This window comes from Macaca mulatta, chromosome 20, assembly GCF_049350105.2.
Source record: "Macaca mulatta isolate MMU2019108-1 chromosome 20, T2T-MMU8v2.0, whole genome shotgun sequence".
NCBI classification, from domain to species: Eukaryota; Metazoa; Chordata; class Mammalia; order Primates; family Cercopithecidae; genus Macaca; species Macaca mulatta.
In genome coordinates this window covers 45263772-45286991 of record NC_133425.1, presented here as the reverse complement: position 1 = coordinate 45286991, position 23220 = coordinate 45263772, and the positions used below count along the sequence as shown (strand labels likewise).

At 54.3% G+C, this 23220-nt stretch overlaps 1 protein-coding gene across 2 annotated transcripts in view; it reads left to right on the top strand.

Annotated features, from left to right (window-relative positions):
* The first annotated feature begins 2071 nt into the window (after positions 1–2071).
* ZNF423 (zinc finger protein 423) overlaps positions 2072–23220 on the top strand; it is a 364117-nt gene continuing 342968 nt past the window's right edge. For both annotated transcript variants that reach the window (XR_013411580.1, XM_077985612.1), the window contains exon 1: positions 2072–2449. Coding sequence is in view for 1 of the 2 variants with exons in the window: in XM_077985612.1 (XP_077841738.1) it covers positions 2410–2449 (40 nt within the window). In the remaining variant the exon portion in view is untranslated. The remainder of the gene's footprint in view (positions 2450–23220) is intronic.

Below are 23220 nucleotides of genomic sequence, written 5' to 3'. Positions count from 1 at the left end.
GGTTTTTCCGTGAAAGGTTGCCCTGGGTAACTCGTCTCCGAGGGGACGTAGCCCTCCCCTCTCCAAGTGGCAACTTATCGATCCGAGAGATTGATAACCCCCAGCGCCGCGCCGTGCACCCGCTCCGTTCTCCTGGCTCCGGGGCGCGCCGGCCCGAGGTGGCGCCACTCGCCCGGGAGGGGGGCGAGGTCGGGGCCGCTCCCCACCTGGCCGCCTGCAGTTAGTGGGGGAGGGAGAGGCTCCAGAGGAACGGTTTAGGGGAGCCGCCTGGGAAGACTTTTCCCAAATCTGAACCCTTCCCGGGCCTGCCGGGAGACCCGAGTCTCAGCCGGTTCAGGAGCTGCGGGGACGGGCGGCGCCCCCTGGCGGCTGGGTAAAACCTCGCAGAAAGTAGGAGCTGGTTTATTTCTTCTGCCAACTGCGCGGGGAGGGGGTGCTCCTGCAGTGTCTCGGGGGTAAGGTGTTTCTTTTACAGTCGGACAGAGGAAGTGAACACCAGGCGCGAGAATTCTACAGATGCGGGTGTAGGGGGCGCACGGGGTTAGCCCAGTGGTGGAAGAATTTGTTGGATGTGGGGCAGGGGTGGTCTTTGAACACCGACCCGTGGGCAAAAGCCAACCTGGCAGAGCCAGGTACCGGGATAGTTCATGTGCGTGGGGCATACATCGCGAGGTGGCAATGCTAGGGCAGCCCACCTCGATTTGCTCCCCCATTCTCACTTTTTGCAGTTTGTGAGGCTCATGAGTCTTGGCGAGCTTGACAGCCGCGTGGGCCCTAAGTCTGTTCCCTCCTCCTGCCCCCGGTGCCGCCAGCGCCCGAGCCCCGGCCCCGCGTGCCGGTGCGGTGCCCGCGCCCGCGCCGTGCTTGCCGCCGCCGCCGCCGCCGCCGCGGTCCGGGTTTTGCGGGCGGCCGGAGCTGTATTTCCAGCGCTGTCCATCGCTCGGTGCTGTTGGCCCTCTCTCCGTCTGATCCGAGCCGGAGCAGTGCGGGGCGCCCCACGGGATCAGAGCGCTCCCCCGCCGGGACTCCGCTCCTCACATCCTCCTGCTGGGACCCGGCTACATTTCCAGCCAAGCCTGGCTTTATTATGTGTCTCTGCAGTGCAGCCCCAGCAGCCGGATCGGGAGGAGGAGAGCCAGCGACCACAAAGAAGACAGGAGCGCGAGGGAGGCTGGCGGGCGGGCCGGCGCCGGCTGGAGCGCGGAGGAGCCGGGGCGCAGCCGCCGCCGCCGCTGCCCGGGAGGACGGGAGCCCGGCCGCCGCCGCCGCCGCCTGCTCGTCCTCCTCCTCCGCCACCGCGGCCGCCGCCTCCCCCCTCTCCGAGCCCCTGGCCCATGGAGGCAGCTAGCGGGGCCGGCGACTTGGCACCGGCCTGGGGATCGGCTGCGCGCCTCGCGCTGAGCACCGCAGCCCGAGGGCAGGCAGCGGCGGCCCGGCGCACGGGCTGAGCGATGCCCCGGGCACGGGCGCGCCTGCCGGCCGCCGCCTGAGCGCCCCCGCGCGCCCCTTCCTCCTCCGGGGGGCCGGCGCCGGACCCAGCCGAGAGCCAGAGAAGGGGGCGTGAGCCAGGGGCCCCGAGCCGCGGCTTCCGAGCCACTGCGGCCGTTTCGAGCCTCCCCACCAAGTAGGCTGAGTTGAGGGACCCCCGCCCCCCACCCATCATAATCTCCAAACCAGGCGCTTGGGCATTTTTGAGCCATTAATATTTATTATTATTATTATTATTTTTGTGCGGCAGGGGATAATTTGAAGGCTTTTTTTTTTCCGGGGGGTACTGAGCTTCCGCGCTCCCGACCGCCTCCCGGTCTCCTCCCCCCTTGAGATACCCTCAACTCCAGCCCCGTTCCCCCTCCTCAGATGGGTTCATTGTGAGCTCCGCACCAGGCTGCGTGGCCGGACGCCTGCAAACTTTGCACAAAAATCCGGCAAGGGGCGGAGGAGGAGGAGAAGGAGGAGGAGGGTGAGGGTGGCGGTAGGGTGGGGGAGGGAAGGAGGGGGCCGCAGGGGCCGGGGGCCGGCGGGGGGTTGGGAGGAGGAGGGGGGCGGCTTTTTTTTTTTTTTTTTTTTTTTGCATAACTCGGCTCGGCCGAGTGGCCTCCGGACTCCCCGCGCCGCTGGGACCGCCGCTTGGACCGGGAGCCCCCGACTGCCGCATTGCAACAGGCAGGGCCCCGGCGCGCCCCCCGGGCCTCCCCCCGCCTTCGAGCGGCCTCGGCCGGCCCGGGCCGCCCCCCCAAGGGAGGCCGCCCCGGACCTGCGGTCCGCTCCCCACAGCCGCCAACCGGGCTGCAAAAAAAAAAGTTTCCAAGAGACAGGCGGAGGAGAAGGGGGAGAAGGGCTGCCCGGAGCGGCGGGGGGCGGCGGGGGGAGCCGGCTGCGGAGGGCGACGGAGCGCCCGGAGCCCCGGACATGTCCAGGCGGAAGCAGGCGAAGCCGCGCTCGGTGAAAGGTGAGCGAGCGAGGCCCGGCGGAGGCGCGAGCGAGCGAGCGAGCGAGGAGGGAGGGAGCGAGGGAGGAGAGACCGGCGAGCGGGCGGGCGGCCGGGGACCCGCGCGAGCGAGCGGAGAGGAGGAGGAGGAGGCGGCGGAGGAGGCGGAGGCGGAGGCGGAGGCGGAGGAGGGGGAGGAGGAAGCCGGGAGCGGGAGGCGGAGGCGGCGGCGGCGGCGGCGGCGGCGGAGGCGGAGGGGGTACGCCGCGGACACCCTCCCCGCCCGGACCCGGCGCCGTCGCCCGCGGGGGACCCAGGCCTGGGGGCGCCGCTAAGGGGCCCTTGCCGCTCCCTCCGTGCGGGCCCCGGGCCCGTGTGGCCAATCAAGGGGTGCGGGCCCGACTTGGCGGGGATTGCGAATCTCGGCGGCGGCGGGCGGGCGGCAGGAGGAAGGAAGAGGTGGCGAGGACGGGCGCCCGGCAGGCCGACAGCTCCGAGGCCGCCCTCGCTGGCCCCGGGCCTCGCTGGCTCTCTTTGGCCCCTGTCTGGTCGCCCGAGGACGCGGGGAGCGGCGGGCGCTGCCCGCGAGCGCCCCGGGCGCCGCGCCCTCGCCCCGGCTGCCAGGCGCCCCCTCCCGCCTACTGCCCAGGCCTTCTCCAGGCCCGGGCCCCTGCACTTCCTGCCTCCTCCACCGAGGCCCACCGGGCAGGGAGCCTCCTCCAGGAGTTCATTGTCTGTGCCGCGCCGGCGAGACGCGGGTCCTCAGGGGAGCGCAGCGGCCGCGGTGCGCGCCTCTCCGCGGAGGGCGTCCCAGATCTGACCCCGGGCACCGGCACCCTCGACACCCAGGCCGGCTTTCTGTGCCGGCTCCCCGGGGTGCGCGCGTTTGTGGGGAGCTGCAGATATATGGATACACACACCCATCCCTTCGTCTCCACGCTTTGCTTCTTAATTCCACCGAGGGCCCCCGGCCTGAGGGGACCCCTGGAGAGTAGAGGCCCCGGGGAAAGGCCGCGCGCCTGCAGCGGAGCCCCTCCCCTGGCCTCCTCTCCCCGCGGCTGGCCTTTCCAGGCCTTGCCTGCTGCTTTGTCCCGATTCCAGCCCCTCGGTTGGGTGCCCGGGCGCCCGGCTGTGAGATGGGAGATGATCGAGGAGGGAGAGAACGATGAGCGCAGCTAAGTCTACGAAGCCAAAAGCCCCCAGGCCCTTGTCTTCTCCCAGCTCCCCTGATGACCTCTGGCCTGAGCCCAGTTCTGCTCTGAAAAGTTCATTTCCTGGAGGCCTGCGCGGGAAGGCGCTGGGGCCCCGCTCCCTTCCTGCCAACCTTGCGCCTGGCTGGAATGGCTGGAACTGAATCTGGCAAGGAGGATCTTGAGACACCCGTCAGTTCTGTCCTCCTGAAGTCCCCGGAGGGACTGCCCCCAGCCCAGCAGAGACCCTCCCCGTCATATTAGAAGACCAACTGAATCCAAACGGAGCGCCCGACCCGTTCCTACTCCTCCTTTTCCCTGAGAGAAGTTGGTCTTGTTCCCCTCACCCTGGCAGGTCTCCCAATCCGGGACGGCCTGGCCTGCTCCACAGACCTGGGGATTCAGAGGGTGTTGATTGGGGGACAGGGAAACCAGAAGAGAGACTCCAAGAAGAGGACGGGAAAGAAGGGTGGATGTTTCTCTTTTGCTGATGGAAGGGCTCTACGGCTTGAAATAATACTGGATTTCTTTTCTCTTTCCCTGGCTCACTGCTCACTCCTTCAGGAGCCACTTAAGAGGCGACCCAGAAGAAAATGTGGAATTGGAATTTCTGGTTGGAAAAACAGTTTTATTTAACTCAGGCAGTTGATTTTGAGTTAAACCTAAGTATAGAAGCCGATTTTTCCGTCAAGATGCAAAGCTTGCTTACCTAGATTTCCAATCAATTTCTCCAAACCTCCTTATGTTAGAAGGTGAGACCCAGAAAGTAAAGGGAGAGCAGTTTGCAGTGAACAGATGGGTGGGTGTTTCAGAGTTGCTTGAACCGAGTTCTAAAACCACTCTGTGGATCTCTGAGAAAGACTTAAGAATTGGTCTTCAGCCTTTCATGAAATGAGCCTTGAAAAGATTTTTAGTGAGTGCCTCTCTCAAATGTGTATGTGTGTATGTGTAGCAGACGGTTCAAGCAGGTTGATAGGAGAAAGACAGCAAGGTGAACAGGAGACCAGTGGAGGCGTTTCGATACTGGGTGTTGTAAATATCAGCCACACAGAGCCGTTCTGTCTGCGGAGTCGGAGACCCCCGATTCTTCCCATGGCTTTTTGCATTTCCCAAAAGCAGCTACAACCCCTGTCTCTCACCATTTTACCTTTTATTCAGTTTACTGGGGTGAAGAGGGTGGAGATGTGGCCACTTATCAAGGGAGAAATTAAGAGAGAAGATAATTTGGATAGATAAGAGTTTCCAGCAGGTGAGGAATTTATTGCTTTTCAAGAACTGCCCCCTCTTTCTCTCAAGCAATATTCAAAAGTGTGTGCTTGAGTGTGGACAGCTCCACACCAAGTGTTTGAAACGATAAGGTCTTCACCTTTAAAGATGCTTGAAAGTGCTTCTTAAGCAACAGCGGTGTCTTTTACGTTTTATTTTATTTTATTTTGCCTCCACTGCTGTGTGTCAGGGCTAATGTAGAGGCTTTGTGGACTTCCCCAGCCCGGAGCATTCTGCTGTGAAAGTCACTTGACTGTAATTTGTAATTGATCTCGGAAATGTGAAAGCCCATAGCAGGAAGGAAAGACAGAAATATAACAATTTCGAATGGATGCTCAGAAAGTGTGATTTGAAAGCACAGGCATTGCTGCTTTGAAAATAAAACTGGCCTCTGGGGGCTGGGGTGGTCTCACTTCCCACTCACGGACACAACGTCTCTTCTGGAGTGGGGTCACTTGTCCCTGCGGTGTGTTTGTCCTTTGGAAAACCCAGCTCACAGGGAGGACACCTAGTAAATAGGGAAGGGGGTCGGGGCAGTAGGGCAGAGGGGAGAAAGCCTCAAGGCTTTCAAAAGCCTTGTAATTTTATTGAAAAACAAAACAAAACAAAAAAACCCTAAAGCCAGGAGTGTTATAAAAGTCACATTTTTCTGACCGATTTTCCCTCCATACACCTTTCTCCCCTTTTTTGTTTCCTGGTGGTGTGGTGTGGTGTGGTGGTTGCAGTGATTTGCTCTCTGATAATTTTGGCCTCATTTTCCCGGGCTGTTCTCATCATGCTCACTGATGTTATTTCGGCTGATGATATCAGGTGGTTTGGTTAACGATTACCTCTGCAGTTCTCTCTGTCACTCAACATTAAGGAGGCCTATCCCCTTTCACCCCATGGCTTTCTTAGATCCATGCAACAGCCTCTTCATTTATAGAGAAAACGGATACATCTTTTCCCTTGCCTTAGCTTAAAGCTTTTGAATAATTTTAATACTGTCAATTTTCTCTGTCTAGCAACTGCCTGTTAATTACAGTTCTTAATATTAATTAGCGCTCAGGCTATGTCCATGCACCCCCCAACCCTAATATCCCAAAGTACCCACAGTGACTTCTCGGCACTCCCTTCCCCTTCTTTGTCTTCCTCTTCTGCCAGCGTGTAGCTCCTCAAAGTCCATCTTATAAATTTGGTGGTCTAGGGACTTGGGAACATTGCGCGTGTTTCCATGGAAATAATTGAGATGTAATAAATAGAGGCGTTCTGAGGTTACAGGTTTCTCGATTCAGCTGAGACCACATACAAGTATAAATTGTTGAGATTTGTTTGGCTAAATGTACGTGATCTTGTAGGAAGGGCAAAACAAATCCTTTATAGGGTCTTTAGCTTTCTATGTGGAGTGGGGTAGCTAACATTTAATCCTAATATTTAATCCCCCCTCCTCAATTAAGTTATTGATTCCCAGCTTTGGAAGGGCTTGTTTCATTCTAGAAAACATCCTTTATGTCTAGTAATTGCTGTTTAGATTCTTACACCTGTTTCCTTGCAAAAACTTAATAAGCAATAAAATAAGATAACTATGTGCCTCTGGCAGAGGAATCCTGCTAAACGGTTAACCATAAGGTGCCTAGCGTGCATTGATAATGAAAGGTGCAAAATGCCGGTGACTTTACAGTCATAAAGTAATTCAGAAGAAGCAGCCAGCCCTGGCGATGTTGTGGCATGCTACAGTGTGTTAACAGAGGAGGAGGAGGGGGAACCAGGAAGGCAGGAAACTGGAGCACTTGAGTACAGCGTTCCTAGCTGGAGACGAAAGGCTGGGGATCTGGTTCAATCTAATAGAAAGTTGCAATAATTGCTATATCGGTAGCCAACTCTTAAGCTAGTGGCTGTGGAATTCTTCCCCTGATGTAGGATTTAATAGTCTGGCAATTAGATGCATTGATTTCTCTTAACTGTTCATTTGGATGTGTAAATGAAAGGAACCTACCACTGAGGCTGATGGTGCAGACATGCTGCCTGGCTCTTTGAAAAAGGCTGATTTAGGTGGTGGTGGTGGGAGTATATGCTTTTTCAAGGCAGTGTTAGGACCAGTTCCCTCTTCTTTTAAAATTTCTGTCCATTCTGTAGTGAAGTGAACGGCACCTGTTCAAATTCTGTTTAAAAATAAACAACGGTATCCCATTATAGCTGAAAAGTAAAAACATCCTTTTTTGCTGCAGATGCTGAGAGTGCTGTCCCTGTCTTTGAATGACTGGACTTTGTGGCAGATGGTCTGTAGGGTACCAAAGGGGCAAGACACAGAGCCTTCGGCTCTGAGTTCCCAACAGCCCTCCTGCAGAGAGAGTTCTTGCTCCCACTCCTCCTCAACAATGGTCTGAGACTTGTGACCACCTAGACCAGTGGCTCTGTCAAGCCTGGACTGGATGTGGGGACAGGGCATCTTGGAAGGTTGGAAGGCTGTAAGATGTCAGTGGCTTGGAAAGTGTCTAGGAAATGACCTCTTCGAAACATGAGGCTCTCTAACTTCCTGCTTCTGGACTTGCAGTTTTCTGTAAGTGTCAACAACTTCTGAGATGCAGGCATCTGAAACTGTCTTGAAAGTAAGCAGGCAGAGGATGGCTGGATTTCCTGATGGGCCCATCATTTTTGTCAAGGTGGTGGGTGGGTTTTAGTTCACTCTTTGTTTGACGTAGGTTAGAATGGACTTGCCTTTCCTGGCCACTGGTTGAAGCAAAGCCCAGCCTTGTCCACGGTACGCTGGTGTTTGCAAAGAGTATTATCTTTATGTCTTGAAAACATTTGCAGAAGATATCAGGGTTCCTTCATATCTGTGAGTCTAGGGCGATTACAGTAGAATACCTTGAAAACTGTTAGTGGGGTCCCCATTATTTGAGTAGCCAGGAACACCCTGATACACTGTGGTTGGAAAATTGGACAATTTTTGCAAATTCCCATCAGCTTGCAAGGGCATCTTGTGCATGGACACGTTAGTGGGTAATCAGAGAAGTTTCTCACCCAAAATGGATCAATTGAGGCTGGATTGGTTACATCCCGCTTGAAGTTTTTGGGGCTGGCTGTCAGCTCCCTCAGCCTACTGTGGGAGAGGCAGGGTGAAGTGAGTGAGGAAATGCTAATGGAAACTTTTGATTCATAGCTTACCTGCCAGGATCGGTGGCAGCCAACGATTGGGGTTGTACACTCAGTAAATAAAAATACTTTACTGCTTTCAAGGAGCGCCAATTAGCTGATTGCTCCATGTGGCTGTCTTTAAGGAGAATGCTGTTTTACCTATCTTCTTGTACAAAGGTTTGATTTTTAATGTCTTGTGAAAAGGATTCTCTTTGTCTTGATTGATGTCAGGAATAAAAGCATGATGGTAATATCCCTTTGAAAGCTATTGTATTGTCAGCCCTGGCTGACAGCGGGACGGCCTCCCAGCGTTATAGATTGGTGCTGTGAAAACACTGACATTTTCTTTGTTACGTTGCTGTTGTTCTACTTGCAAAGTCAATTACACAATGTCGGAGCTCAGTTACCAAGTTGACTTTGGAAGTAACAATGTCTTTCATTCTCTTTTTAAAGATATAATTTCCCTTTGTTGTTGTAGTTGTTGTTTTGTTTTCTTTCTTTCTTTTTTAACCTGCCTCCCTCTGTTTACCTCCCCTACCTCTTGCCTCACCCCCCTCAAGAGTCTGAACATCTTAGCTGGGCAAACACACTCTGGTTTCAATTGTGACAAGTCAAATTCAAAGGCGGCCACGTCGTTATCTCTGAATTCTTCAACTCATTCACATTTCAGTGGCTTCTTATTGATATAGTAACTAAAGCAGCCAAGATACATAAAAACCCATCAAATGAGATTACAGTGTTGATAATCTCTTATCAAGTGGGTTGTTCTCTGGATTTGGGGTCATTGAGGCTGGCAAATTCAGAGTTTTCTTTCTTTTTTTTTTCTGGAGACTACAACTCGGGCTGAACCAGGTTCTGGGTCGATGGGACCCCGGCAAACAGTTTTTTCTTATAGAAGATTAATAGGCATTTGTATCTCAGAGTCTGGAGCCGTTGAGTTCTGGATTTGGGATCCTGAATGACGTCATATAGAAGGGTAGAAGGGGCCTCATAAGAAAACCATGTCATCTGTCCTTCTCCCATTGCAGACGGCAAACTCCAATCATAAGGCGATCCTATCAGGTGATCCCAGTGTGCCCAGTGAGGACTCAGGAGTGATTTGCATTCCCGTCTAAGTGTGCAAAATCTTGCTACTGAACAGGAGGAGAAAACCTTGAAAAATATTCAAAGCTGAACATGGTTAAGGTGGATATTTTTTAGATGCCTGCCCCCTATCTTCTGTCCTTCCCCGCCTTCCCCAGAAAGAGGAAACCTTAATTCCTTAGTTCTCTAAACCTGGTCGTCCAAGAAGCAGTGACCTTCCAGCTGCGGGTTGTTGGAGCATCCTCCTGCCTGACACACCGCGGTGTGAGGCGCTGCCCTGCTGCCACTGCCTCCAGATGACAGGGATCCATCAGGAAACTCCGTCCGAGACACTAATTGTGGGCCCCCGAAGTTATTATTATGAACCACCAGACAAGAGCTTGTATTCGCCAGCAATTTGTCAGGACTAATTTTGTTTTTCTCCAATAATTGAAAATTAATGTCTTGAAGTGAAAGCAGATGTTCATGTCATCTTCTGAATTGGGATATAAAATGGGGCTCTGTGGATGTGCTAATTTAACAGCAATTTCCCTCTCCCAGATAATGGGGGTGCTGGGGCTGACGTCACCTTCGGAGCAAAGACTAGGAGCAGGGAGACAGAGAGGCCTGGGCTATGCTCGTGCTTCTTGAGGGTTCATTTTGGAGGGGGAACACATACAGAAAAAGATTTGCTTGTGCTGTGAAACTTGGAGAACTCACTGTTTTGAATATTCATTTGCAGAAGAAGTATTTATTGAAGGAATCCAAGGCATTATGCTGGGGAGCCTTCATTTGGGGAGAGGGCGGCTTCATACAGTTGAGTGGATCCCCAGCTGTCATGCCTATCACCATCACCTACAATAAAGCTGGTTAAATTGCATATTCCTGGGCCCAGGTCCTGAAGATGCTCACCTGGCTGGTCTGAGGAGGGGCTCAGATCTCTTCATCCCCCAACTCCTGCTTTTAAACAATTTTGATAAAATATACGTAACTTAAAATTTACCATCTTAACCATTTTTTTTTCCTTTTTTACAGACAGGATCTTGCTTTGTCCCCCAGGCTGGAGTGCAGTGACATGATCATAGTTCACTGCAGCCTTGAACTCCTGGGCTCAAGCAATCCTCTCACCTCAGCCACCCGAGTAGCTAGGACTACAGGCATGCACCACCTCACCTGGCTAATTTCTTTATTTTATTATTTGTAGAGATGGGGCTCTGTTGCCCCGGCTGGTGTCGGATGCCAAGCCTCAGGGAATTCTCCTGCCTCGGCCTCCCAAAGTGCTGGGATTGCAGGCATGAGGCACCTTGCATGGCCCATCTTAACCATTTTTCAGAGGCGTTAAGTACATACACATCGTTGTTGGGCTGTCATCACTATGCACTTTTCATTTATAGTTGGCACCCAAGTGATGGTGGGTTAGGGATCTGCAGCCCATCACCCCAGAGGAGGTCATCCAGGCCAGCCTCCCATTTCCAGGGTAAGCATGAGAAACAGAGGCTTAGAAGATGAGGCCATTCTCTCGGCAGGGGGTGGAGGGGTTTCTTTGCCTTGTTCTAGTGTGAGAGGTGAGATTGGATTTTCCAAGGCTAGGGCAGGGCATAAGACTAGGGTTCTGTCAGGGCTGGTGGGGCTGGGGGCAAGGGCAGGTGGGGTGCTAAGGACTTGCTGAGAGATCTGATGACTGTTATTAGGATTAGAACATTTGTTCTGTCTCCATGCAAGGACAGCATTTTTTTGAGACTGTGCCTGGTGGGTTGCGAGCTTGCCCAGTGGCCCTGGCAGATCTCTTGTCGCCCCTACGCCTGTCTGCCAGGACTCAGCTCCCTTGGCCTACCCAGTCCTGCATACTTAGGCTGGTTTGTCTATGACAAGGAGAGAGAGGAACGGGTGTTTTGTCCACTTGATTGCCTTGCTTTCTAGACCATCCTGGGCCCACAGGTCTAGGTTTTGCAAACTCTTCACTGCCTCCCTCCTTGGAGGTGCTCGGGAAACTTTTTCTCCCCCTGTTTTCTCTGTAATTGAAATTTGCCCTTTCGTTACCTGGGCATGAATTATTTTTTGCAGTGTTGTCATTCCCTATCCTGCTGTGAGGTTTATCTCTTCTGTTGATCCTAATTAAATAAAACATACTGTTCACCTAACTCCTGTTGCACTGAATTTTACCTGCCTGAAGGCAGAGTGATGACCATCTGGGCTTAGTTAGGGAGTTGGGCATGGCCGGAGAGGGCAACTGGGGTGGTATGACTGCCACATTCAGGCTGGAAGACAGGGCGGGGGGACCTCCTTGGCCTGGAGGCTGCAGAACCTTGGAGCCACCAGCAACATACAGTATATTTTTGGTTCCTGAACAAGATATGTGCCTTTGTCCCTTGCCCCCTATGGCTGCAGTTTTGAACTTCGAGAGAGGAGAGACAATCATCAGCTCCTGAGAGTCGCCAGGGAGGGGAAGAGGGAGGGGAAGCAGGTGCCCAGGAGTGGGGAGATGGAAAGAGGAGGCAGGTTTCTGTCTGGGGTGGAGGCCACAGAGAGTGCTGGGGTCTCTGGAGAGCAGCAAGCAGTGCACGGGTTCTCAGTGCCCAGGATAGCCCCTGCAGATGCCCTGTGCCCCTTAGGAAGACACCGGCCAGCCAGGGGGCCAGACACACATGTTGGGAAGATTCACTGTTTTTGCCTTTGAACCTCTCCGAACCTGAAAAACACAGGTTGAAAAGGAACCTTGGAGGTCACTTCATTTACACTTCTTTGGGTGTGTTTCTGGCATCTTTGGTTTCATCTAGCCTGGACGTACACACTTTCACTCCCAGGGAGCTCACTACCTCTGTGGCACATCTGTGCCTTTTTGTTGTTGTTGTTATTGCTTTGTTTTTTTGAGACAGAGTCTTGCTCTGTCAGCCAGGCTGGAGTGCAGTGGCACAATCTTGGCTCACTGCAACCCGCACCTCCCAGGCTCAAGCGATTCCTGCCTCAGCCTCCCAAGTAGCTGGGATTACAGGCGTGTGCCACCATGCCTGGCTAATTTTTATGTTCTTAATAGAGACAGAGTTTCACCATGTTGGCCAGGCTGGTCTCAAACTCCTAACCTCTGGTAATCTGCCCGCCTTGGCCTCATCTGTGCCTTTTTAGCTTGAATTTCACACATGAAGCTGCAGTTTCCTCCCTGTGTTGGTCCTGGTTCTACCTCCTGGGGCCACAGTCCCTCCAGCAGCCCCATGTCCTGCCTTGCTCAGGGGGAGGATCTCATGTATGCATTACCAGCTGCCTCCTGGGCTTCCAGGGCCCCATGCTCATTCAGAAATGACCTTGGCTGGCTGTAGTGGTGGCTTAGGCCTGTAATCCCAATACTTTGAGAAACCGAGGCAGGTGAATCGCTTGAGCTCAGGAGTTTGAGACCAGCCTGGGCAACATGGCGAAACCCCCTCTCTGCAAAAAATTAAAAAAAAATTAGGAGGGTATGGTGGCAGGCGCCTGTAGTCCCAGCTACTCAGGAGGCTAAGGTGGGAGAATCACCTGAGCCCGGAAGGTCGAGGCTGTGGTGAGCCATGATCGTGCCACTGTGTTCCAGCCTGGGTGACAGAATGAGACCCTTTCTCAAAACAAAACAAAACAAAAAACATGGGAGCCGCGGTGACAGACCTGTTGTCCTGGTGCATAAGGAGGCGAGGCTACGCATTCGAGGCCAACCTGGGCAACATTAAAAAAAAACCTCTCATCCATTAAAAAAAAAAAAATTGCTGGGCGCAGTGGCTCAAACCTGTAATCCCAGCACTTTGGGAGGCCGAGGCTGGCAGATCACTTGAGGTCAGGAGTTCGAGACCAGCCTGGCCAACATGGTGAAACCCTGTCTCTACTAAAAATAAAAAAATTAGCCGGGCGTGGTGGTGTGTGCCTGTAATCTCAGTTACCCGGGGGGCTGAGGCAGGAGAATTGCTGGAACCCACTGCACTCCAGCCTGGGTGACAGAGTAAGACTCCGTCTCAAAACAAAAATAAAAACAAGAAAACCCAAAACACACACACACACACACACACAAAACCAATCTGGCCTCAACCTTCTGGGTCATTATGTCTAAAAGATGTCTTTTTTTTTTTTTTTTTTTGAGATGGAATTTCGCTCTTGTTGCCCAGGCTGGAGTGCAATGGCACGATCTCTGCTCACTGCAACCTCCGCCTCCCGGGTTCAAACAATTCTCCTGCCTCAGCCTCATGAGTAGCTGATATTACAGGCATGCGCCACCACATGCGGCTAATTTCGTATTTTTAGTAGAGACAGGGTTTCTCCATTTGACCAGACTGGACTTGATCTCCCGGCCTCAGGTGATACGCCCTTCTCGGCCTCCCAGAGTGCCGGGATTACAGGTGTGAGCCACAGGGCCTCCCCAAGATTTCTTAAATGAACGAGTAAATGTGTGAATTGTTGAGGGAATAAATATGAATGGGGAACAAGTGAACAAATGAATGAGTGACTAGTGAGTAAATGACTCAATGATGAATAAATAGATTCATAAGTGAATGAGTGGATGAGCGAGTGGGTGAACTGAGAGGGAGCACAGGCTTTCGCAGAACTTGGGTTCACCGTGGGCATCAGTCTTTGTGGGCCCCTCCCGCTGCCTCAGCCTCTGTTCCTGATGAGGTGGGAGCTGCAGGACTCTGGGCTGGGAGAGGCTGGTGCCCGTTCTCCTTCATACTCAGGGTACATTGTGCTGTGAGATTGCAGCTGCTGTTTATCGAGGGCTTTGTGTCATGGATTGTGTTGGGCTTGTAAAACATAAAAGCAATGTGAGATTTTTGTACTAATTTAATTTTAATAATTTATTTTCTTTAAGTTTGGATCTTGCTCTGCTACCCAGGGTGGAGTGCATTGATGTGATCATAGCTCACTGCCACCTCAAACTCCTGGGCTCACGCTGTCCTTCCTTACCCTCCTGAGTAGCTGGGACTATAGGTGCGAGTCACCATGCCCGCCTGTTTTTCTTTTTCTTTCTTTCTTTTTTTTTTTTTTTTAAGAGATGGAGTTCTCCATGTGTTGCTCAGCCTGGCCTCAAACGATTCTCCCACCTCGGTCTCTCAGAATGTTGAGATTACAGGTATAAGCCTCTGCGCCTGGCCTTAGTTTTAAATAAGACAGAATGTTCAGCTCAATAACCTTGCCATCCTGCCCGTGACCCTCATCCTGCTACATCATTGCCGTGGCTCAGAATAGACACATTTGACCAGCTTGATCCTGGCCAGGGATCAGCCACCATTAAATGGCCTTGGGACCCTCTTCATCCTTCTGCGGGGAGTGGGGGGGGTCGGCCCTAGGAACAGCACTAGGAGTGAGGGGTGGGGCCAGCTAAGTGGTCGGAAGGGGGAAAATGGGATGTGTTGGCAGGGAACCTGCCAATCACTCAGAATAGAAAAGAAAGACCCCATTCTCCCTGAAGGTCTGAGTCAAGATTCCTTCATTTCTCTCCTTGGGGAGGAGAGTGGGTTGGAGGAAACATACTCTCTGATTTTGGGCAAGACAGTTCCTTCTATGGGCCTCAGTTTTCCTGTCTGAAATAAGATAGAACTAGTAGGGTTAGCTACATGAGTTAAGTTTCCAATCTTGGTTAGTTGCACATCAGTATCATCCTAGGCACTTAAAAAACAACATTACCTAGGCTCCACCGTAGATGAACTAATCCAGAATCTCTGAGGATGGGAGTAATTGGAATGTGCAGCCAGGGTTAGGAACCATTAGTCTAGGAGACAGCACCTAGAGTATATAAATCTGTTCCATGTTAATAGCCATAAGGAGGTCTACAGAATCATTGCACCAGACTTATTTACAGTCTTCCATTGGTGAACATTTAGTTGCTTCCAGTTTTTTGCTGTTTTAAACGATGATGCAGGGAGTATCCTCATTTATAAACCTTTGTGTTCTCGTTTGAGTTTTTCTTTGGCTGGATTCCTAGAAGTGAAATTGTTGGGTCAAAGGGTATTCACTCGAAAAATTTGATAAATATTTCCAAATTGCCTTCCACAAAGTCTGTACTAATTTACTCTTCAATAATAGGGCATGAATACATGTTTCTCCTAATCCTTGCCTGTATGTGATGATGTTTTGTTTTTTCTTTTTCCTTTTTTTTTTTTTGAAACGGAGTCTCACTCTGTCGCCAGGCTGGAATGCAATGGCATGATCTTGCCTCACTGCAACCTCCGCCTCCCGGGTTCAAGCGAGTCTCCTGCCTCAGCCTCCCGAGTAGCTGGGACTACAGGCACATGCCAGTACGCCCGGCTAATTTTTTATTTTTATTTTTAGTAGAGACAGGGTTTCATCATGTTGACCAGGATGGTCTCGATCTCTTGACCTCGTGATCCGTCTGCCTCGGCCTCCCAGAAGCACTGGGATTACAGGCATTAGCTACCGCGCCTGGTCTTTTTCTCTTTCCTTTTTCTTTTTGGCAATCTGGCAGGCAAAAAATGGCACAGTGTTTAAATTTGCACTTCCCTAATTATAAGTGATATTGCTTTTTTTTTTTCCCCCAAGATATGAGGCCTTGCTATGTTGCCTAGGCTGGTCTCAAACTCTTGGGCTCAGTTGATCCTTCCACCTTGGCCTCCTAAAATGTTGGGATTATAGGTGTGAGGCACCACACCTGGCCTCTTATGTTTATGCGCTCCCCTCCCCTCCCCTCCCCTCCCCTCCCCTCCCCTCCCCTTCCCTTCCTCTGTCGTGTAGGCTGGAGTGCAGTGCCATGATCTCGGCTCACTGTGACCTCTGCCTCCTAGGTTCAAGTGATTCTCCTGCCTCAGCTTCCCGAGTAGCTGGGATTACAGGCACCTGCCACCATGCCCGGCTAATTTATGTATTTTTAGTAGAGATGGGGTTTTGCTATGTTGGCCAGGCTGGTCTCGAACTACTGACCTCAGGTGATCCGCCTGCCTGGGCTTCCCAAAGTGCTGGGATTGTAGGCGTGAGCCACAGTGCCTGACCATTTTTCTTTCTTCTTCTGAAGGGTCACTGCACTATAGAGCTTGGGGATACGGGCATTTCTTTCCCTTGGTGAGTCCTTTGGTTGTCTGCCCTCCTTCTCTCCCTTTCATATCCATCCTTCCATGTAAATCCTGAGCATCTGACTCAAGTGAGGCTCAGCCTAGGCTCCAAGGAAGATGCAGAGAGAATGCAGAGGAGACCACGTCCTCAGGAAGCCTGGAGGCCAGAGAGGGGAGTAGACCCTAACCACTGGACCAGACAAGGCAGCCTAGGACAGAAATGTAGGCTGAGGGCTGTAGGAGGGGTGAGAGAGTTGGGGGGATTTCCTTTGGTAGGGGAATCAGGTAAAGCCTGGAAGAGGGGGTAGCGTTTTTTATTTGGTCCCTGAGGGATGGAATCACAACACCAAGAGTAGCTAGCCTCTAATGGGCACCCCTTATATACAGGCACTGGGCTATGCACGTTACGGGCAGTATCTCATGGAATCCTGACACTTGCTTTTGACTGCTGAGGTGGAGACCTTAGGCTTTCTGTTTTGCCAGTAGTCATAGAGCCTGGCAAATCCTCAGCCGAGGTTTCTTTTCATATAGATGATTAAACTTGCTCAGAGAGGGCAAGCTAGTGTCCAAGGTCATACAGTGACCTTGTGGCAGGATTGTGCCTGGGAATAGGAGCAGGGGGAGCTGGAGGATCTTGCTGCTGCCACTGTCCTGCCTTCGGAACAACCTAGGACCCCCAAGCTTCTGGAGTTGGCGGGCGGGGGGAAGATTCTGAGCAGACAGATTTGGTCTCCCACCCTTTTCCCACGTCCTTGCCATGTTATTGGTAAGCCTCAGTTTCTTTTTCTTTGAAATGGACTCTACTCCCAGGAGAGAGGTAAGGAGGAAATCTCAGGTGAGGAAGAGCTTGTTGGTCAGGCTTTAGCCTGCCACTTGCTGGGGCAACCCTGCCCTTTTTAGAGACACCAGGTTTGAAGGGGGCTTTTGGATCTCTCCTCGAATCCATCTTCCCCACCCCACCAGAAGACAGTTGCCCTTCTCAAGGGGCTCCCTGGCCAGACTCAGGGAAGGGGCTGTGTGGGAGGGCATATGCCCTAGAATAGGTGCGCATGTGTGTGAGTCTGTGTGTGCCTGTGTGTGCACATGCGTGTGCATGCATGTCTGTGCGTGTGTCTGAGTCTGTGTGGGTACCTGTTGGGTACATGTGTGTGCATGTGAGTCTGTGTGTACTAGTGTGTGCATGCAGATGCATGCTACAGTGTGTGTCTGTGTACAGGTGTGCATGAGTGCATATGTGTGTGTGCCGGTGTGAGTGGTCATGTGTGCCAGCTTCCAGAGCAAAGAGACTCTTCAAATTGCTTGCCTGTTTCAGACTCTCAGTACAGGGACAGAGAACATACTAGTGGGTGGTAGACTTTGCTCATGAATTTGCTTTATATCCATTCATTCAGATATTTTTGGAGCATTGTGTTAAACCTGACCCTGTAAAAAGAAAGAAGCAAGTTCGTTCTTTCTAAGATTCAGCTGGCCATGTATAAAGTTGTGGTTGTGAGGGTGGGAAACGAGTTTATATTGGTGTTTCCCAAAATGTATTCCAGAATTTTGTTGATGTTCCACCCCCCAAAAAGAGAAAAATTTTCTGTGGCCAAATGCATTTAGCAAACACTGGATGAAACAGAGTTAAAAAAACATTGTTTAATACTTCAGGGCTTCTCGCCGACTTTAAAATGCCAGCATGGGACTCTCAGAGATGTTAATAATTTGTGATTTCCAAACTTATTTGATCACTTGTCATGGAATCCTCTTATCTGGGGCACTTAGGTTTCAAGGCTTTTAGGAGCTGCTATCATTACCTGCTGCTCATTTGTTCATTCATTCCTCTCACATGTTTACTGAGAACCTACTATGTACCAGGCAGTATTCAAGGTGCTGTGGCCACCAGGTGGACAGGTTTATTCTAGTTGAGGGAGGAGCCATCTGCAAGCACATTTCTGTTAAGCAAATTAGGTTCTGGGGCAGGCAGGGAGGCTGTGCACAGAAGGCCATCCTGGAGGTGATGCTGGAGCCCAGACGGTGAAGGGGGCTGCTTCATGAGGGGAGCTGGGAGCCTGGAGGTCTTTGTGATTGATGCTCTGGGAGGCTGGGAGGTTGTGGCAGGTGGGGGTACTTCTCTGAGTCTCTGTCTCCTCACCCTGGGAGGCGGGGGGGCTGTCTGGGAAGGTGCAGGCTACAGCTCCAGCCAGCAGGCTGGGTGGGGCCCGGCTCTGTTCTCTCTGGAGGCTTCCCTAGGGCGGTGAGTCAGTTCCCTGGGGCTGTTTCTGGGCAGAAGCCGCTTCTGGGTCCCAGTCTTGCCCTGGGGACCTCGGTGTCATGCCCCCCTCCTCCGTCGCAGACATGCAGGCCTCTCAATGCACAAGTGACCGGGAGTGCTCAGGGGATGGGCCTCCCTGGGCCTGCCTGATGTGAGCGCCACCCAGCAGAACTCCTGCCTGTGCCGGTCACTGCACTGCTCCCTGTGTCTGGCACTGGACTACGTTCCCACTCCCATCTAACAGATGGGCACATGGGGCCAGGAGGCTCCCACAGCCCGTTCCCTCAGAGGCCGGCCCCTCTCCAAGGCATGTAGCCCTTCGCCAAGCCAGGGCTGTGGCCTGAGGCTTGTGGGGTGGGGGCAAGTGTCTGGGTGTGGGGTGCCGAGATTTCCCGGACGGGAGGTGGGATCTGGGCCCTCCAGGGTCCTCCTGGAGTCTGACTGCGGAGTTGCCTTGTAGGATCCGGGTCCTGGGATGAGGGGAGGGGACGGAGAAACCGCGAGGGAGGGGAAGGGGTCAAGGGTCGGAGAGGAGGAAGAAATCCAGGGTGGGGTGGCAGTTGGGGAGGAGGCGGGGAAGGGGGATGGCTGGGAAGAGGCGGGGAAAAGCAGGGGAGGGGGCCTCGGGGCTCTTCCCGCCCAGCGACCGGAGGGGAGCCCGGCCAACGCTTGGGAACGCGGCCCCTCCCGGGCCCTTGTCTGCCTGGCCCGCGGGGGCGGCCCCGGGACCCCTTTGAGGCGGCGGCCCTGGGAACGCGCTGGGCCGCCCCCCGCGCGGGAGGGCTCCATGGCTTCGGCGCAGTCACTCAGGGCCAGGTTCGGGCACAAAGCGGCCGCGGCGGGGGGCCGGCTGGGAAGGCGCAGGCTGCGCAGCTCGCTCACGCGGCCCGGGTGGGGCCTGGCTTGTTCTGCGCCGCCCGCCCCTCGGGGTCTGGCGCCCTCAGGACTTCGGGTCCCAGGCCCAGCGCTGGGGACGGCGGCGTCGAGCCCACAACTGGTGCCGCCCCTGGGTGGGCTGCCGGCCCACCAGCCAGATGTGCGCCTCGGGAGCCCTGGGGCACCAGAGCCGCGATCGGCCCTCTGCTTTGGGATGGGGCTGGGGGAAGGCGGGTGACAGCTGGAGGGCCATCCGCTGGCGCGTCCTCATACACGTAATGCCGCTGAGCGCACTTCCCAGGTACTAAGAACTGTTCTGAGCACGTAACACTCGTTGATTCATTCAAGGTTCACAGCATCCCTGTGAAATAGGTACATGATGTGTATCCCCATTTTACAGAGGAGGAAACCGAGGCACGGGGAGGTAAAATAAATGGCCCAGTGTCCCACAACTAGGGCAAAATTTGAACAGAGGCACTCCGGCCCCAGACCCGTGCTCAGCCCCTGCAAGGTGCCCAGGCCTGCATGGTGGGCTGGAGGCCTGGCCCTGGGGGTGCAGCTTCCAGTGCATCAGCACGAGTCCTATAAATTACAGGTGAAGATTGGCACACGAATCTGAGTCATGATTCTGGGTTTGCCACTTAAAATTCCTTCTCTGGATGGAGGCTTCTTGACTTCATTCATTCACTGGATGGATAGTTCTGAGTTTGTGCTGGGCCAAAAGCTAGTGCTGGGTCCCTGCCTTCAGGGAGCTTACAGCATAGTAGTGAGACAGACAATTAAGAGTGAGCAGCTCCCTGGATGGTAATTGTTCATTGAGAGACTGCTCTGGCTTATCTGACTTCAACAAGGTCCTCCCGGGAGGGCACTGCAGAGGAAGTGACGTGACTGCTGGTGTAGGAAGATGAGAGGGAACTGCAGAGGACAGTGGCTAGTCTCCTCTGGCTCTGAATTCATTCACTAGGGCTGCCTTTGCCTGCCTTGGGCCCGCCCCATGTGGGGAAGGAGGGAGAAGAAGAGGCCATAGTCTCTGTCCACGAGGACATGATGGGACAAAATCTGGGGGAGTTTTGAGTGTGACTGGAGGGGCAGGGGCAAGTGCTGGCAGGCTCCCCTGGAAGGTCTGGAGCAGGGATGAAGGAAGAGGCAGGGTCGGGTGCTGGGAGAGATGCCTAGGTTGGGGTGGCATTGCGGGTGGCCTGTTGATGCGTGCACACAGCATGGTGCATGGTTCTTTCTGGGGAGTCCCCAGGGAAAGCCACTGGGACCTTGTGCTTAAATGACCCCTAAGGTTTGCACAACCTCTGTGCACTGTGTGGTTCCAGAGGCTCTCACAGGCACCTCCAAGTATCCAGGGAGTAGGTTGTGGGAAGCTGGGGAGGGGTTGTCCCTCTTCATTTGCCAGTTGAGGAAAGGAGGTTCAGAGACGCACACAGCCTTGCCCTGGCTCACACAGCCGTGTGTAGCAGGACCTGTATCCAGCTGGCAGGCAGGCTGCTCCTTTCCAAGGTCTCCATATCCCATGGACAGGGACCCTGACCCCCAGGCCCCGCTCTGTACATTACTGGGGTGGGAGGTGGAGGGGGATGCTGATGCTCCATCACTGTCACCCCATCCCTCAGCCTGGCTTTGCACACTGAGCTGCCCCCATCCCCCAGACATCAAACCAGGCCAGTGAGAAAACAGCTGCTCCCATCCGTGGTCCACTTTGACTTGGGAATCTGAATGGGCTTTATTTTGAATTTCCTGTATCTGTTGACTCAAAATACCCACTGCTCAGGCTCTCCTAGGGGAATGTAGAGGCCTATTCTGGGTTCCCAGGGTCTGAGCTCATTTTCCTACTGGGATGTGTTGGACAAGGTTGGGCCTGGCCCCAGACCTCTCTTTGTATCCTGTCCTGCCTTCTTACTAGTAGGAGAGTTCCAAGCCCCTCCACAGCCCCGTGAGGTTGGTACCATGATGTTCGCCATCCTGTGGGCGAGGCAGCTTTGAAGGTCAACCTGAAGTCCAAGGTCACATGTCACAGTGAGGCTGCCCCATGCCTGGTTGCCTGCCTGAGTAACTGCCAGGGTTACTGTCTACACACCTGGTGAACCAGCGCCATGCTGGAATCTTCTCCCAGAGATCCTGGAGGCAGACTGTAAACTCTGAGGCTGACAACACCTCGATCCCCCTGAGACCCAGCTGGTGACCAAGTCCCCCTTCCCGCATGCCAACCCCCTCCTCCAATGGGCCTGCTCCTGAGGCTCACTTGGGAGAGAAGCAGCTTGGACAGGTTGGAGGCGGAGGATGTCCCAGGCAAAGTCCTTTGATGTCCCAGGCAAGGACTTTGCCTGGGACATCTGAGACGGGTGGTGGGCAGGGCTGTACTTGCTTCCTGAGTTTTTGGGGACTGCATACCCAGCAAGGTCCAAGGCCGGGCACAGCTAGGCCAGCCCCTCTGTTCTGCTAGGTGCAAGGTGGGAGGTGTTTGCTGCATTTAGGGTATTTAGGCTGGGGAGTCCTCCTTTCTACTGTGTTTTCCCCACAAGGCCCTAGGAGTCCAGTTGGCTCAGCTAGGAATCTTAGCTGTGGTTGTCGGGGTAGGTGGCCTTGCTGAGGGATTCAAAACCGGGCCCTGTTCTCTGGGCCTCTCTCTGTCTCCACCCAAACTGCTCCTTGGGCCCAGGACCTGGCCTAGAAGCCTGCCTCTTCTTCCCATCAGCATTTTCCCTGGGGCTTGAGTTGGAACCTGTGGGTGTGTGCCCCTCCTGGGCCTCGTTTTCCCGGCTGCCTGTCAACTGGCACCAACACCCGGGAGCAGCAGCTTTTCTTTCCCTCCCCGCTGAAACCTCACTCCCGGGGCCTGGACTCTCTGCATCCTCTGCCCTCCACCACCTCCTATGCAGGCTTCCTGGAACCTGGGGACCCTGGAGGTTTCTGGACCATATCGAGTTGCTTGGGTGGTTGCTTCCCTTTTTTTTGGGCCATGCCGGGTGGGGGAGCTGGGAGAGAAGCTGACGATTGGGTCAGGCCCAGCTGGGGGTGGAGGCTGCCCACTGGCTCACATCTCCCTGGATCGTACTGTGGGCCCCCAGCCCTGTCTCTGAGGGGCCCGGGACCTGGCTTCCCCTCCTGTCTAGGGGGCATCGCTCTTCACCATTTCCTGCCTTCCTCCCTTTTATTTTGCACCGGGCCCCCCTGGAACACCTCTGCGGGGACATGGGGCCCACGCTCACCCTTCTTCCCGGTGACGGGGCCTGACTTGGCCTGGCACCACCACAGTCCCGCTGAGTCTGGGCCCAGGAGGGGGTTGACTGTATTCTCTCCACCCTCCTCAGACCCCACCTCCCGGCTGGACAGCTGGGCCCAAGGCCAGGACTGAGCCAGGGGACCAGCACTGATTGAAAGTGCTCCTCACAGACCCCTTGGCTGGGGGCCCATGGAGTGTGGGGGCTCTGGAAGAGGCTGAGGGGCTTGGAGAAGAGGGGGCCCCCCAAGGCCAGGGGGTAGGAGAAAACGAAGGACCGACTTTCTGGGGCAAGAGCCAAGGCTCAGCCCCCCTGGTGTTAATCCGGAGGTGATTCTGAGACTCCCCCCAAGGCCTCAGCAGCCCCTCTGCCGCTGAGCCCTGGCCCCCCAAGGCGCACTGCACACATGGTTTTGCTTTTCCAGGCATCCTCCCCTGGTCCCCTCCCCCTGGGTGCCTTCTCAAGCTCCTTGGCCCCTCCCCCAGCCCTCCTGGGCCCCCTCCTTCCTCCTTGACCCACTTTAGTCCCCTGTTGCTGGGGGAGGGGAGCGTGCAGCCTGCGGCTCTGATCCTGGCGCTCTCCCCCAGCATCCCCTGGGGCGGGCTCTGGATGGAGCCTGCAGGCTGAGCCGGCCCGGCCCCAGGGACTGGCACACAGCGTGCTCCGAGTGGCAGCTTCCCTGCCCCCTCTGTGGACAGACAGTTCTGGACAGCTGCCCCTGCCTGGGCCCCTGGGAGGCCCTGCCAGGACCAGGCTCTGGTTTCCCCCAACCCCAGGGAGCAGT